The following is a 13200-nucleotide window of genomic DNA, read 5'->3' as shown; positions in this document are numbered from 1 at the left end:
GGCGAAACCCCAGAAGTTTGGCTCAGCCTTAGGGCGCCTAGTTTCCTGCGACCAAAAGAGCTAACGGACCGGTATGGGTCGAAGGGGCAAATAGGAACGTTGTGTGTCGTTTGCGTGAAAGCGAGGGCCTCGGACTCTGTGCCGACTGCCGATCGACGGCTGCGGCGTTGCGGGAATAAGCGTGCGCTAATGCGGCTCATCCACCAATGCAAGCGTGGGGATCTGCACCTGCGCCAAGCATCCCCTGCCTCCAGCACTCCAGGCAACGACCCCCCTGATACGCGCTCAGTGAAAGCCGGAATCAGCACCGAAAGCCGGAACCTTTGTGCCGCGTCCTTCCCGCTTGTGGTGCCATGCCGGTTCCATTCTGACGTCAATGACTTGGGCGAGAAAAGATAGCGCCCGCCCTGTCCACATGTCCACGCTGGCAGTTCTAGAGCGCCGGCTGCACCTGCCGACCACCGCGGGTGGGCCAAAGAGCCAATCCCGCAGTTTACAGGCAAAGACCCGTGGGGGCCTCACCAGATCTACTATGCCAAAGAAACGAGATGGCCGCCTGGCCAGTCGGAAAGTCGAAGCCCGGCGAAAGAAGCTTGCTTGCTTGGCTGGTGTTCTTGCCGGCCTCCTGTTCCTTTCCAACTACCCGTCCATGGCTTGTCACGATTGAAGGAAGGGGACGGTGGATGAATTGACGCAAGCCAAAGATCGGCCTATCTCAGCGAGGTCTGCCACCATGTCCGAACGCCAAAGTGTACCATGCTATCTGCGTTGCAAAAGTCCGAGCCTCGCTCTCCAGCCCAGCGCTACCCCTGGAGATCTTCGCTTCTCTCGCCATTTTGAGATGGACACGGCTCACGAGGAGTCGGACCGAAACTCCCCTGACAGATCTTCACTTCTGCCTGCAGCTTAGCTGAACATTGAGCGGGGTCTTGTGCCACGTCGTGAACATCTCCTGCTTTGCGAGCCAGCCGACATAGTCCGGGTGTAACCTCATGTCAACGTTCCAAACCATACGGGCCAGGATGATGCGGATCTCGGCCATGGCCAGGCTGTGTCGAACCTTGTCAGTGTCTTCTTGCCTTGGCTCCACAAGCATAAGGGAAGAAAAAAGATCACAGCCCAGAGGGGAAGCTCACTTCTTGCCGATGCAGTTCCTGGGCCCGTGCGAGAAGGGCTGTGCCGCGGTCCTGTCGTCGGACGCGTAGGGCGCGTGGCGCGGGTGCGACGGCAGCCACCTCTCGGGCCTGAAGGCGTCCGGGTCCGCAAAGTTGCCCGCCGACCGGCTGGCCGACAGGTGGTGTACGCCGACGGCGCACCCGTCGGGCACGAAGCGGCCGCACACGACCCTGCCGCCGTCGGGGACCACGCGGGGAAACGCTCCGGGGCCCGGAGGCCCGAACCGCAGGGCCTCGTCGAGGACGACGCCCAGGCTTTGTGGCCTCGGCAAAGGAGACCAAGGAGACTAGAAGACTCAGGAAAATGTTCGGTGAAGAGAGGAACGAAAATGGTGCTGCGGTGCCAAATGAATGGTCCCTTATCCGCTGCCGGCAGGGGCCAGGCCGTGGAGAGGAGCCTACCTGCCCACCTCGCGAGCCAATAGCACGGCGCGGCCAGCAGGGGCCGTAGGCTGAAAGGTTCTTTCTTTTCCCTTTGAGAACCTACGCACTTCGGCAGAACCAGTGACCACGAAAGCACCGGTAGACAAGAAAGCCGACTCCTTCCCCCGTAATCAGCCTTCACCCCGCGCCGAAGGACCGGCGATGTCGTCCTCGGTGGACCGGATGGAGCCGAGCGGCCATCCCTAGCATTAGAAGCCATCCCCAGTTTGACAGGCGGCGCTACCGATGCTTGACTCGTTTTGGCTTATCGGCAGTGGGTCACTACGACGTGTCTCGGGCAAGGGATGGCCTAGCGGGCTGCCGATTAGGGTCAAAGGACAACAGAATGGTGGAAATCACCATTTTTGGCGGAAGCGGGGATAAATAATTTATCAAGCTTTGTGGCTACCGCTTTGCTGGGTCGTCGCCATTCACTGGCAGGCTGATTGAAACAAAGTGAAATTCTAGACACGACCCAAGTTGGCGACCAGTGCCAGCCGCAACCTCCTTTCTGCGCGCTTATCTCGGAACATCGAGCGAGCGGATAATTGGTCCAGGCAGCGCAAATGAAAAACCAGATAGGCATCCGTGAGCACAAAGGAGAGGTTACATCTATCTTGCCTGTGGGCAAATCTCGTCTCTCATGCGCCGTCGCGGCCTTGCCTCCAGCTCACGGGTCGCAAGGGTAATTCTCCGGTTTCAGGTGGCGGCCCTTGCCCTTGTCGAGGTTCCGCTTGATCTCGTCCGGCCCGCAGATCGGGATGCGGACGAATCCGGGTCGCTTCGTGTCCACGCCGTCGCCCTTTGCCGCCTGCTCTGCATCGTAAACGGGGTCCTGCAGCGGCTGCTTCTCCGCATCCATGATGTTCTTGCCGCCATTCGCCTCGAAGGTCGCGACCGCTCTATCAACGTGTTAGCCGTGCTGTCTTTTCTTTCTTTTTTTCCCCTTCTGAGCGCACGACGCTCGTGGCATCCTCCACGACGCAGGGACCAAGAGCTTACCCCTCAATCAGCATTGTTACAGTTACGCCACCCCAGGATTCCCGCTCGTGCTCGTCAGGAAGCTCCTCGATGCCGTCCAACATGTCGAGGGTCCACTGCAGCACGGGGGGGCACGAGTTGCCCGGGTACGGCGCCCCACAAACTTGCGGAGGCCCATCGCGTACAGAGGCGAGGTGGTAGGAGCGCCCTGCAGGACACCGCCAGCCTGGGTTGTACTTCCGCCAGTCCACGGCGTAATACCTCGACGCCTCGATCTCGCAGCTGGGGCCGAAGTCGACCAGGACGGGGTTCATGCCGTTAGCCTTCCAGGCCGCCGGAATGGCAGCCAGATAGAAGGGCCGCTCTAGCCGCTTCTCGAGGACCCACTGATCAGTCTGGTCCTGGAAAGACTTGGACAAGGTCTCTGTGCCAAGGTTTTTGCCTTTAATCATTCTGCCCTTGTCGATGAGTTTCCCCAATAGCTCAACGTTTTTAGGCTCCCCATTGAACAACGTCTTCACCATGTGGTCCATTTGGTCTGTCCAACTTTTGATCATTAGATCGAAAACCGAGCTGAATGTTACTTCCTTGCTCTTGCCAGTTGCGTCCCTGGTTTCGTGTCAAAGATGTTAGTTGTCTAGCATTGAAAAGGTAGTCCAGAGATGCGTAACCCACTTAATTTGAGACTTGGCTTGATCCCAGCCCAGGCCGGCGAGTGCGCCTACCACATCCTGCAGCAGGCCTCCCCCTCCTGAAGTGCTACCGCCAAAGACGCGGCTGTTCAGGAATGCTGGCCCATTGTTGTTAGCTCGCAACGACTGTAACTGGGGGCACAGGGTACTTACCAGATGACAATAGTTTGCCCCCGGCCATGCCCATCGGAATCTGTAGCATATCTAGCAAAAGGCCGACAAGCTCCGAGCCATCTGCCCTTTTTGGAGCAAATGCGGCAATAAACGCTTCCTTATTGTAATCTCTGGAAAGATTCTCAGCAGCCGACTTGATAGCCGCGTGAAAGTTTCGAAGGAGCTGCGCGTAGCGGGCGTTCATTAGCTAACTTGCTCCCAAAAACCCACTGTTCTTGCGAAGTGCTGGGAGAACCTTACCGAGTGAACCTGCACGATTGAGTTCCAGATTTCGTATCCGCAGGCTCCGGTTTGGTGGTCCACATGTGTTTTATCAGAGTTGTACGTTTCACATGCCGCTACAATACAATCATTGGCTGGTGCCATATCGTTACATTTCTGTGGATAATGTATGTTAGCAAAGGAAATTGCCTCGTCAGCAAAGGTTTTGGATAACTTACGTCGCCCCGGTTGAAATGGAAAAACGAGGCTATCGCGAGAGTCCAGACTTGGCCTTCATAGCACGTATCGGCGGCAAGAATTGCATCCTTCCAGGCCGATCCGCAGTCCATCTGGTCCCATCTATCCGCCGGCAAAATATTTTGCCAGTCCGATACTGGGTGATTGGTGTTGTCCGTAGGATGTTTGCTGCACTGTTTTCCAAGCCAACTGCCGGTCCTCACCGCCCTGTTGCAGCCAGCATGGTCTCCCCTGTTGACATTATCGACAACTTGGGCCCAAGTCAAGGCTGTCTCCTTGAAGACGCCGCTGTAGCTGGGCGGGCTGGGATGGAACTCCTGAAGGTCAACGGCCCAGTCAATGGTCCCACCAAAGTTGTAGGCCTTGTAGATCCGTGTGCGTTCGGCTTTGACCTTATCATCCATGTACCCTACCCAAAGATCGCCGTCTTGAAGGATGTTGGAGTCGCTGTCTCTGTCGTATGAGAGCTTCGCGCTTCCAATCTCGCTCATCTCGGCATTGCTGATGTAACCAGCCGTGCCGGTGCATCGGCCCTGTCGAGCCTCGGAGTTGCGTCTGTTTCCGAGGTAAAAGCAGTCGGGCCCGGCGCAACCAGGGTCTGCCATTCTGAAACTGCGTCCGTAGCTGCTGACTCCCACTAGGATCTTGTTGGATGGCACACCAGCTTTGGTAATCATGGTCTACGGGCGCGAGGAGGGTCAGTTAACAGGAATGGCATTTGGAGGAAAAGTCGTTTTTCGAGAAATGAGAAATAATGCAAAGGGAGACGTCTTGCCACATTAGCAAGCTCTCGGACATACCAGCGCGTTCATGGTAAGGGTGCGGTTAACGTGGCTTCGAAGGCAGTTGCCGGTAGGGCAGCCCGGTGTTGCCCATTGGTTACCAGCGTCCCACTGTCCGTGGAGGTCGTAGGTCATGTAAACGATGTAGTCGAGGAGGAATGACATTTCCCTGATCAGAAACTGTTTGAGATACCAGTAGGAGGCGGGGGCGGCGATGGATAGTGATTTGGTCATTGGTAGCCTTTTCCGGATGTTGGCGAGCAGTAGCAAGTAGTTGAGGGACTCCGAATCGTCTCCTTTCGGTACTCCCTCGCCCAAGTTCGGGGCCTGACGTAGAACGAAGCCGTTAGCTAGAAGCACATGCAGGGGCTGGAAGAAAGAAAGGTTGGAACTTACAGCAGGATACTCCCAGTCAATGTCAAGGCCATCCAAGTCATTGTCAACAACAAACTTGACGAGGTTGTTGGCCAGCTTGTCACGAGCCTCAGCGGACTTGACTCCTTCGCGAAAGATGCGGTAGTTGGGAGCTTCCGCCGAGAACTCCCAACCGCCAAACGAAATGATACGCTTGGGGCCTCTCATGGACTTGAAGCGCTCGAACTGGAATTGTGAGCGCTTGTCTTCGAAGTACACGTCGAATTTATCGGTAAGCATAGCGAAGGCAAAGTGGATGTGGGTATATGACGGGTCAATCTGCTGGACATCCATTTGCAGACATTTTCGGCCCATGCTCCAGGCCTCGAAATAGCCCAACTTGATGAACTGAGCAGGCGGAGAAGGTGAACGGATGAGACTCATCCCGCAGTTCGAGATACACCCGAAACTGCCCTTCTTGGCCGTGCCCGGTGGACCGGTGTTGGTGTCGATGCAGAAGTCGGCGGTGGTGCCGCATTGTCCCCACTGAGGGCAGCTGGTCAGCGGTGCTCAAGCAAGAATGATGAACAGAGAGGCTGCCAGCTATTGCTGGTTTTGTTTGGGGCAGACTTACGACGTTGCAGCATGCCCGGAGGGGACACTCGTTGAGCTTCGCCCAGTCCCGCGATGTCATGCCAGGGCTTGGTTTCGACCCCAACTTCTGGGGGCCGCAGACGGCATTCGCGATCGGGGCGGGAAATGGCGGCTCTCCATCGCTGAGGCAAATCCAGTTGTCCGGCCAAAAGCCGTTTTCGCATCCGTTCCAGCCTGTTGGTCATGTCAGTAGGGCAATTACCAGAAAAGGAACCGGGTAACGGGCATCGACGCATTGACATACCCCATGTGTTCTTGTTTATTTTCTCCAGCTCCTCGACCGTAAAACCATTGTTCGCAGCCACCTTGGCGCAAAAGTCACCTTGCTGGATCTTGTAGGCAAAGCAAGTGCCGTCCGAGTTCTTCTTGGGCCGGATATCTGGGAGCTTTCCCTGTGTACAACAAACACGCTGCCCGGGCTGGAGCGTGGCGCACAGGTTGGATTTGCCCTCGTTGTACTTGTAGAAGAGTGCAGGTGTGAGGCCACGGCCGCATCTGCTGACGAGCTTACCACAGTCATCTCCTTCCTCAACCTTTTCGGTGATGCAAGTGCCGTCAGAGTTGCCTTCGGGCTCTTTCGGCTTCGGCAGGGTCCCGGAGGAGCAACAAATCGTCTGATCAGGCTGAAGAGTGCTGCAAAAGTTGGATGCAGAATTGAAGCGAGAAATGTCCTGCTGAGAGATGCCGCAGCGGGAGGCCAGATCCCAGCAGCCATTGCCAGCACTGACGGTGATGCTTCTACAGTCAGCTCGGGCTCTCAGCCGCGGATAGACGGTCGAGTTACGGGGAAATGGCGTCTCGTGAAGCGTGCTGTTCCTAGCGGAAGAAGTAGGGGGAACGCTAAGGCGAGCGACAGAAAGAGTGACAGGGCTGAGCTGACGAGTCGCGGCATATGGTGAAGTGTCGACGCATGAGCCATTGTTCCACTTGGCGACAGCATCGTGAACTATAGCAAAGTCCGCACTGCTAGCGGCAATGAGGCCAAAGGTCTCGTCGGCAGTGCGGTTCTCGCAGACCTGGAGCAGGGCCGACTTTGAGTCTGCGATCCCGACTGCATGGATGGCGGCAAGGAAGGAGTTCGAAGTGAAGTTGAAAAAGGACTCGGCCACGCTAGGATTCCGGAGGTGGGCACCGACGTAAACACCGACAGTTATGTCGGATGCTGTGCCAAAGATGATTGTACGGTTTTCCGCCGACGGGCTTCGCAGCAGGTAGCTGCCCAGGGTTTCGATGGTGTTGTGGGCAAGTCTGTCCCCGATCTCGTCCTCGGATGTGGCAGGCGTCCAGGCGAACGACGGCGTGACCTCCTCGGCGAGTCCGTCGGTGTGGGTAGTGTTTGAGGGTTTGGAACTGACAGGGCTGCCAAAGTCGTCACCCCAAACAGCGCACACCCGAATCTGCTGCTGAACAGTGACAGGGATATGCACTGCGAAGTCGAGGACCAGTGTCTTCCGGCAGGCCTGAAGCTGGCCAAACTCGGCCACGACGGTCCAGTTGGACGGATTCGGGCCGGCGACGCTGCACAGCTCAGGGCACATGTCCCGAGCTGCAACTAGAACACCTGCCAGCCCCAGGACGGGGAGCAAGTGTCTGCGAAGGTCCATCATGACGCTTGGAGGTCCCTCGTAAGAGGCAAAAGAGTGAAGGAGGGTGGATGGGTGAGGACCAAACACACCAAACAGTGATTAGCAGCTGACGGTCTCCCATTCTTTTAAACTCTGGCGTCAGGGGGACACCGGTGGTAAGTCCCTTTCCCTCATTTTTTGTCATTTGCTTGTCCCTTTTTTTTCCTTCCGTTTTTTCGTGATGATTCCTAGTTACTTGTTCAAGGTTCCTTCCCCCTGCGTGTCTGTTGGATGGCATCGTTAGCTTACCAACCCCACAGCCACCCCACGCAATGTATGTCAAGTGGGGGCGGAGCAACTGTGTGGGTCTTGGGCCTGGAGGTGAAGTCGCCCGCTCGCCCACATCCGCAATTTCCGCTGTTGCTTGGCTAAGCTGGGCTTAATGTCGTTCACGCTTGCATGGAAATCAAATCCACTGAAAATCGCCCCGTAATGGCTCGTCACCGCACCGAGAGTCACCTGCCTGATTCGTGTGGGGTGCGTGTGGATTTTGCTCCCGCATGCCCTCCATCCTGCCCTGAAGGAAAACCTCCAAGCATGGCCGGTTCGACTCAGGTTTGCAGAAATGCCTGCCCCTCGACACCAACCCATCATCTTCACCACTTTGTTCTATCAAGCTAATCAAGATGCGGCCCTCGACCTTTCTCGCCATTGCTCCAATAGCGGCTTCGCTCACAAACGCACAGCAGAAGCTACCCAACAATGTGCAATTCGATCTGCTTTTCCCCCAACCCAACGAGACCTACGCACCTACGCAATATTTCCCCATCGTCTTTGGCATCCAAAATGCCGACGGGGTCCTACCTATCCTGCCCAAGGACGGCCTCAGCGTCATTATAGAGGTGTGGGCTGATGACTACCGCCGTAACTCGTCCGTTAGCGGATGGGGACATGTGTCAGAACGCTTCAACTCAAACGACTTCAAGAGAGCTCCTTTCCCGTCGTCGGCAGCCCACTTCATCCACTACCCGCCAATTAACATGACCAACGGCACAACGAAGTCGTACTACGTGAACTGGCACGTCGTCGCCGACAACAAATGCAATCCGCAAAATGGGGACCTCGGCAACGACACATGGAGCCACTGGAACTTCATCCGCTTCAACACCGCCCCGGGAGCCCAGCTCCCCGACATCGCGGCCAGCATCGACTCGTGTCCGGAGCCTCACAATTCGACTTCGATTACTCTCGATGTCAAGCCCGGGGAGCCCAACGACCGCTGCCCTACCTTTCACACGACTCCCTCCACCATCAAGTGCGGCTATAAGCCCTTAGCCAAGGACCTGGCGGCAAACGTGTCGGCCGCGATGCTGGGGAAGATGGGCTGCGACGAGGGAGACTGGCGCACCATCTCGACCCCTTGCCCGCCGAAGGCGAAGCAGAGCGGCGGTTCATGGGCTGCGGCAACTACTGGAGCGGTCTGGGCGGCTTGGGTTCTCGCCATGGTCATGGCATTTTAGGTATCTACCAGGTAGCTTCCGCGCCAGTCTTGTTGCACCGCCAGTGTATGCCAGTGTATGCAGTTGCCAGCAGTCACGGCTTAGAGAGATGTGGGCTGCTGCCCAAATGGAGGGCCCTTGTCGTCGATTGGTGTTCGAAAGGGAATCTCTGCGAACTCCGTTCTGGTTGACCACAGTTGATAATGTAATTACTTTTAAATTTCCCCTCCCAAACCTCGCCCAGGTCCTTCGCTGGCAAACAGACCACAAGGGCACCAGACCCCTTCGTCCCAACGCCTGTTGGGAATGTGGGGAGCGGGTAAAACGGAAGCGAGCGGGCACGGCATGGCCGTGGCGCACTGGGGATTCAGGGGTCCATTGTGTGAGGGCAGCGGGGACATCCACTCGCTCCAGATGACGACTTTGGTCGCTTGGCCCGAGGTCCCCTGCTGACCGGCAGGGGCCCATCAGGAAAAGGGCCGTGTCTTCCGTGTCAGTGGGCCCCCGTGGGAGAGTATCTGTTGGAGATTACCTCATGCCAACCGCCCGCGGCATGGGCCGGACCACATGGTGGGGCCGAGCTCGCAGGGGAGAAGAACCCTATGGGGATGAGGGTTCATCCACTGCCAAGATGCCTTCAGCTCACAGCTCGAGATCCGAGACCAAACCAACAACCACGCCAAGATGCAGGCAGTTCGAGGCCGATGAGCTCCCGACCTCGGTACCATGGCTTGTGCTTATCCTCAATTTCCAGGCTGCGGTCAATATAGCTGATTGCGCCGGAATTAAAGCCACTGTACCCGGTCTATATGATAACTCCATCCCGATCGGGGAATGAAATCGCTTTCATGTAGGCAAAGGGGAGCAACTGGAGACTGCTTGCTTGGGGAGTTGGGTGATCAGCTGTCACTGGCAGCAGTTTTGCGGTACTTTCTCCTGCGCCACCGACGAGCCATGCTGACCCCGCCCAAGGCGACTTGCGGCTCATCTGGCGATAATTAGACAACAGATATTTGGTTGTGCACAACTCAATCTCTCCTTAAGGAAAAGTTTTATAAGCACTGTTTGCACCGCTCCGGCTGCTTCACCTTCCCAGCAACCCAGCCAACCCTCAGGCATTGCAGCTCGCCCAGCCTCTTCCTCTACGAGAATGTCTCGCTTCTCTGCCCTCGTCACCATCGGCCTCCTGGCCACCCAGGGTGCCGGTGCTTCGGTGCACCGCCGCTGGGACAGCCTCGAACCGCTCTACAAGACAGACCCTGGCGCGCCGTCAGACTGCAGCCTGTGGTGGAACACTGACGATGGGATGCCCTGTGACCTTGCTCTCACCATCGCCGGTGCGACCGAGGCAGACTTGACGAGGCTGGTATGTTTGCACCCACAATATCTGGCAGCAGTCATTGTGTCCTGGAGCTGCGCATTAACCACCACTCGACCTTATAGAACCCGTGGGTGAAGTCTTGCGGGGACTGGGAGCCAACCAGGTCCTACTGCGTCAAGGGGTCCATTTCGTCTCCGGGGACCGGCTCCGGGACCGACCCTCAACCCACGCCCGGGCCAGCACCTCAGCCTGAGCCCGTGCCAAGCCCGACGCGACCCAGCACCCCCACTGCTTCCCCAACCAAGCCGAGCAATGGGATAGAAACCCCTCAACCCATCCAACCAGGCATGGTGGACAACTGCAACAAGTTCCAGCTGGTCAAGAAGGGCCAGAACTGCAATGAGATTGCCCGCCAGGCTGGCATCACCCTTGCCCAATTCGTCCTCTGGAACCCCGAAGTTGGGGGCACCGCCTGCAGTGGGCTCTGGGCAGATGTAAACGTGTGCGTCGGTGTCGTCGGAACCACCCCGACCACCCCCACCGGCCCATCCAACGGCATCGAAACGCCCAAGCCGACCCAAGATGGCATGGTGGACAACTGCAACAAGTTCCACCTCGCCGTCGAAGGCGACAACTGCTGGTCCGTAGCCAACAAGTACGGCATCAGCGAAGCCCAACTGCACCAGTGGAACAAGGGCATCGGCGGCGTCGCCTGCGCCAACATGTGGACCGGCTACCACCAATGCATAGGGGTGTCTGGCGGCGGCGGCGGCTCGCAGACCCAGCCGCCCCCGGCCAGTAACACGCCGCAGCCGATCCAGGACGGCATGGTCGGCAACTGCAACAAGTTCCACCTGGTGGCCGCGGGTGACAACTGCTGGAACCTGGCGAGCAGGTACGGCCTGGGCGAGTCTCAGCTGCAGCAGTGGAACAAGGGCATCGGCGGCACCGCGTGCAACACCATGTGGACCGAATATCACGTTTGTGTGGGGGTTTCTGGCGACGGCGGCTCGCAGACTCAGCCGCCCCCCGCCAGCAACACGCCGCAGCCGGTGCAGGATGGCATGGTTGGCAACTGCAAGCGATTCCACTTCGTCGAGGGTGGACAGAACTGCGAGGGCATTTCGCGCACCTACGGGATTAGTGTTGGGGATTTTGTGAGGTGGAACCCGGCTGCCGGATCAGACTGTCGTGGCTTATGGGCTAGGACATACGCCTGTGTTGGTGTTTGAGCGATAAGCACATGTTGATGGGAACTTTGGGGTTGTGTTCAACTAATTGCTTGGCCTGGTGAGCTTAATTAGGTAGCTTTAATGTTTTGTTCAATAAGTAATTATTAAAGCCAGTCCCAACTGTAGGAAACAGCGAGTTGGAGGAATATAAAATCATCAAATAGGGACACGTGCCGGGCACGTTGGTGCTGGCGAGGGGCTGCGGCTGGATGTGGTTAGTCGCAGGATCGCTTGGCGTCAGCAACACGGTGGTGGGGCGTGGCATTTCCAACAACGACAAATTTTGCGGCTGGCTGGAAGCGAGACAAAAGCCCATCCAAGACCATCCAAGACAAACGACAAGAGCGGAAAGAAAGAACCAGAAAAAAATGACATCTATCGCGGCCGCACCCTGGATCCTCGTCGCGATGGCGGTGGCGGCAGCCTACTGTATTGTAGGGCTGCAGACCAAGAGCGGCTGGTTCGACGTGATAGACGCCTGGGGCGCCGCCCACCCGACTCGGTTTCCCGGCACCGGCCTGGACGGCACCCTCCGCACCACCTACCTCGGCGTCCCGGCCGTCGACCACCACATCGCCGGCGGCATGCGCGTCTTCGCCGCTATGGCCAACGGCCACCACCAGCCCCTTAGCCTCTTCTCCTTCTGGTTCGCCGGCCAGCTGCTCGCCGTTCACACCCTGCAGGTACTCGAGGGCCTGCGCGCCGGCAACCGCGGCAGGCTGATCTCCTAGTACGGCTGCTCGGGCTCCATCCCACGTTTCCATCTACCCGTCCGTTCTTCTCGCTGACATGTACCGTTCAGCACCGCCTTCTGGGGCGCCCTGTATCAGACCATGACCTTTGGCATCACTACCCCGATCTGGGCGGCCCTCTGGTTCTGGACGTCGCCCATCGCGTCCGTCACGGCGGCGGACTCGGACGCGACGCTGACGGCCGCCCTGGCCATCGAGGACACCGACCTCTCGGTCCTGCCGCACTCGCTCATCTGGGGCTACCTGCTGCCCACCATGCTGTGCTGCCTGCCCTCGCCCGCCTTCGTCCCCTTTGACCAAAAGGTCACCTTCATCCTGGTCTGGCAGTTCTTCCCCATCATCACGAGCGTCTCGCACCGCCTCTTCTCCGCCGCCTCCCGCCGCCTCCGCCCCGCGGCTGCGACGACGGCCGCCCCCGAGCAGAAAAAGGCCGAGCTCGCGCGCCGCCTGCGCTGGGTCTACATCTTTACGCTCACCCTCGTCGTAGCCAACCACGCCGCCACCCTCGCCTACGTCCTCCTCCCTTCCCTGCGCCCGCCGTCCCTGGCGCCGCCGAACCCGGCCGACGTCGACGTCGCGTCCGTCTTCGGCCCGGCCTCGACGCCGCTGAAGCTCACGCCCGTGGCCAGCATCGAGGACGGCGCGCTCAACCTGCTGCAGTACGACGGCTATTTCGGCGCCGCCGCGGTGCTCTACTGGGCCTCGATTCAGTTCTGGGCCGCCAGCGACGCCCCGAGCCTGGCCACCGTCCTCACCGGCCTGGCCGGCCCGGCCGGCGCCGCCATGGTCCTGGTCTGGCGCCGCGACGAGCGTCTGCTTCTTGCTAGCGTGCCCAAGGCCAAGACGACCTGAGCGGTATGCAACGGGCTTTTTTTGTGGTTGTCAAGTTGGCTTCGTCACTACCGCGAGGGGATTCCTCAACACACCACCCAGATCTAGCACGGACTGCATCTTTATCCCAGCAGCCATTCAAGTATCGCACCGCAAGCCAACTCAAAAGCAGAACATAAAATTGGATACGTAAATAGTTGATTTGACTCCTGGATAAAAGGCATCTGGTCCTCGTTCAACATCGCTAGTGCCCGTCTGCTTGTGCATTGTCATTAAAATCTCCATAATCCGTCAACTTTTAACCCC

The 13200-nt window shown here is 58.1% G+C and overlaps 5 protein-coding genes across 5 annotated transcripts; 3 read left to right on the top strand and 2 right to left on the bottom strand.

The window, feature by feature from the left end:
* Positions 1-617: 617 nt before the first annotated feature.
* Positions 618-1430, bottom strand: GGTG_10547 (hypothetical protein; the record flags this gene model as incomplete). Its single annotated transcript, XM_009228421.1, has 2 exons — positions 618-1049; positions 1137-1430. Coding segments are annotated over 2 exons (454 nt in total), but the record flags the coding sequence as incomplete, so codon positions are not given.
* A 543-nt stretch (positions 1431-1973) lies between these two features.
* On the bottom strand, positions 1974-7498 carry GGTG_10546 (hypothetical protein). The gene is made up of 10 exons (XM_009228420.1): positions 5939-7498; positions 5675-5868; positions 5083-5586; positions 4705-5013; positions 3886-4584; positions 3686-3823; positions 3425-3608; positions 3255-3369; positions 2601-3188; positions 1974-2500 (listed from the first exon to the last, which is right to left on the bottom strand). The coding sequence occupies exons 1-10, from the start codon at positions 7299-7301 to the stop codon at positions 2269-2271; spliced, it is 4326 nt and encodes a 1441-aa protein (XP_009226684.1). The 5' UTR covers positions 7302-7498; the 3' UTR covers positions 1974-2268.
* Positions 7499-7861: 363 nt separating this feature from the next.
* On the top strand, positions 7862-9178 carry GGTG_10545 (hypothetical protein). The gene has a single exon (XM_009228419.1). It carries the CDS (start codon positions 7946-7948, stop codon positions 8777-8779), a length of 834 nt encoding a protein of 277 aa, XP_009226683.1. The 5' UTR covers positions 7862-7945; the 3' UTR covers positions 8780-9178.
* A 402-nt stretch (positions 9179-9580) lies between these two features.
* GGTG_10544 (LysM domain-containing protein) lies at positions 9581-11311 on the top strand (the record flags this gene model as incomplete). Its single annotated transcript, XM_009228418.1, has 2 exons — positions 9581-10124; positions 10202-11311. The coding sequence occupies exons 1-2, from the start codon at positions 9909-9911 to the stop codon at positions 11309-11311; spliced, it is 1326 nt and encodes a 441-aa protein (XP_009226682.1). The 5' UTR covers positions 9581-9908.
* A 271-nt stretch (positions 11312-11582) lies between these two features.
* On the top strand, positions 11583-13145 carry GGTG_10543 (hypothetical protein). Its single transcript, XM_009228417.1, has 2 exons — positions 11583-12041; positions 12114-13145. Exons 1-2 carry the CDS (start codon positions 11680-11682, stop codon positions 12913-12915), a joined length of 1164 nt encoding a protein of 387 aa, XP_009226681.1. The 5' UTR covers positions 11583-11679; the 3' UTR covers positions 12916-13145.
* Positions 13146-13200: the final 55 nt, after the last annotated feature.

Source organism: Gaeumannomyces tritici (genome assembly GCF_000145635.1).
Source record: "Gaeumannomyces tritici R3-111a-1 unplaced genomic scaffold supercont2.6, whole genome shotgun sequence".
NCBI classification, from domain to species: Eukaryota; Fungi; Ascomycota; class Sordariomycetes; order Magnaporthales; family Magnaporthaceae; genus Gaeumannomyces; species Gaeumannomyces tritici.
Note: the sequence above shows the minus strand (reverse complement) of the source record. Positions and strands in the feature narration are given on the sequence as shown.

Bases quoted from the DNA above. Each gene is read 5' to 3' on its own strand.
- GGTG_10543 (XM_009228417.1), top strand. From the start codon at position 11,680: ATGACATCTATCGCGGCCGCACCCTGGATCCTCGTCGCGATGGCGGTG. The intron at 12,042-12,113 runs GTACGGCTGCTC...TGTACCGTTCAG, and splicing joins CGCGGCAGGCTGATCTCCTA to CACCGCCTTCTGGGGCGCCC.
- GGTG_10546 (XM_009228420.1), bottom strand. From the start codon at position 7,301: ATGATGGACCTTCGCAGACACTTGCTCCCCGTCCTGGGGCTGGCAGGT. The intron at 5,869-5,938 runs GTATGTCAATGC...CATGACCAACAG, and splicing joins AATAAACAAGAACACATGGG to GCTGGAACGGATGCGAAAAC. The intron at 3,824-3,885 runs GTAAGTTATCCA...CATTATCCACAG, and splicing joins TCCATTTCAACCGGGGCGAC to AAATGTAACGATATGGCACC.
- GGTG_10545 (XM_009228419.1), top strand. From the start codon at position 7,946: ATGCGGCCCTCGACCTTTCTCGCCATTGCTCCAATAGCGGCTTCGCTC.